Source organism: Theropithecus gelada, chromosome X, assembly GCF_003255815.1.
Source record: "Theropithecus gelada isolate Dixy chromosome X, Tgel_1.0, whole genome shotgun sequence".
NCBI lineage: Eukaryota > Metazoa > Chordata > Mammalia > Primates > Cercopithecidae > Theropithecus > Theropithecus gelada.
Genome location: NC_037689.1, coordinates 62,987,771 through 62,988,935, shown reverse-complemented (window position 1 = coordinate 62,988,935; position 1,165 = coordinate 62,987,771). Strand labels below are relative to the sequence as shown.

The 1,165-nt window shown below is 36.7% G+C and overlaps 1 protein-coding gene across 1 annotated transcript; it reads left to right on the top strand.

Moving 5' to 3' along the window:
• The first annotated feature begins 560 nt into the window (after nt 1–560).
• On the top strand, nt 561–944 carry LOC112616332 (40S ribosomal protein S26-like). Its single transcript, XM_025373309.1, has one exon. The coding sequence runs from the start codon at nt 574–576 to the stop codon at nt 919–921; it is 348 nt and encodes a 115-aa protein (XP_025229094.1). The 5' UTR covers nt 561–573; the 3' UTR covers nt 922–944.
• The last annotated feature ends 221 nt before the right edge of the window (nt 945–1,165 follow it).

Genomic DNA, 1,165 nt, shown 5'->3' with positions numbered 1-1,165 from the left:
ATTCCCAAAATACTCTTAGAACTAATCAATTTAGCAAAATTGCAAGATTAAAAGAAAAATTAACCCACAAATACCAGTGGTTATTCTGTATACTACCAACAAAAAATCTGAAAAGAAAATCAAGACAAGACGTCCATTGAAAATAGCATCAGAAATAATAAAACTACTTAGGAATAAAATTTAAAATAAGAGGTGAAAAACTTGTACACTCAAAACTAAAAATATTGCTGAATATAATTGGAAAAGACACCAATAATTAGGAAGACACCTTTTGTTCATGGATTTAAAGACTTCATATTGTTAAGCTGCTGCAGTACTACCCAAAGAAATCTGAGAATTAAATGAAATTCTTTTAAATTCCCCATAAAGGTTTTTATAGAAATAGAAATATACTTCCTAAAATTAATATGAAATTTCAAGGGACACCAAATAGCTAAAGCGATATTGAAAGAAAATTGGAGCTCTTATGGTTTCTGATAGCAAACCTATTACAAAACTAAAGCAATCAAAACAGTCTGGGACTGGCATAAAGAAAGATATATATACCGCCTCTCTTCCGTCCGTACGTCCAAAATGACAAAGAAAAGAAGGAACAACGGTTGTGCCAAAAAGGGCCGCGGCCATGTGCAGCCTATTCGCTGCACTAACTGTGCCCGATGCGTGCCCAAGGACAAGGCCATTAAGAAATTCGTCATTCGAAACATAGTGGAGGCCGCAGCGGTCAGGGACATTTCTGAAGCGAGCGTCTTTGATGCCTATGTGCTTCCCAAGCTGTATGTGAAGCTGCATTACTGTGTGAGTTGTGCAATTCACAGCAAAGTAGTCAGGAATCGATCTGGTGAAGCCCGCAAGGACCGAACACCCCCTCCCCGATTTAGACCTGCGGGTGCTGCCCCACGTCCCCCACCAAAGCCCATGTAAGGAGCTGAGTCCTTAAAGACTGAGACAGACTGTTCTCTGGAGAAAAATAAAATGGAAATTGTACTTAAAAAAAAAAAAAAAAAAGAAAGATATATATACCAATAGAATTGAATAGAGATTGTAGAAAAAAATTGTATAATGTTCATATGATTTTTGACAAGGATGCCAAGACCCATTCCATGGGGAATAAGAGAGTGTTTCAACAAATGTTGAGAAAACTGAGTATCTACATAAAAAAGAATAA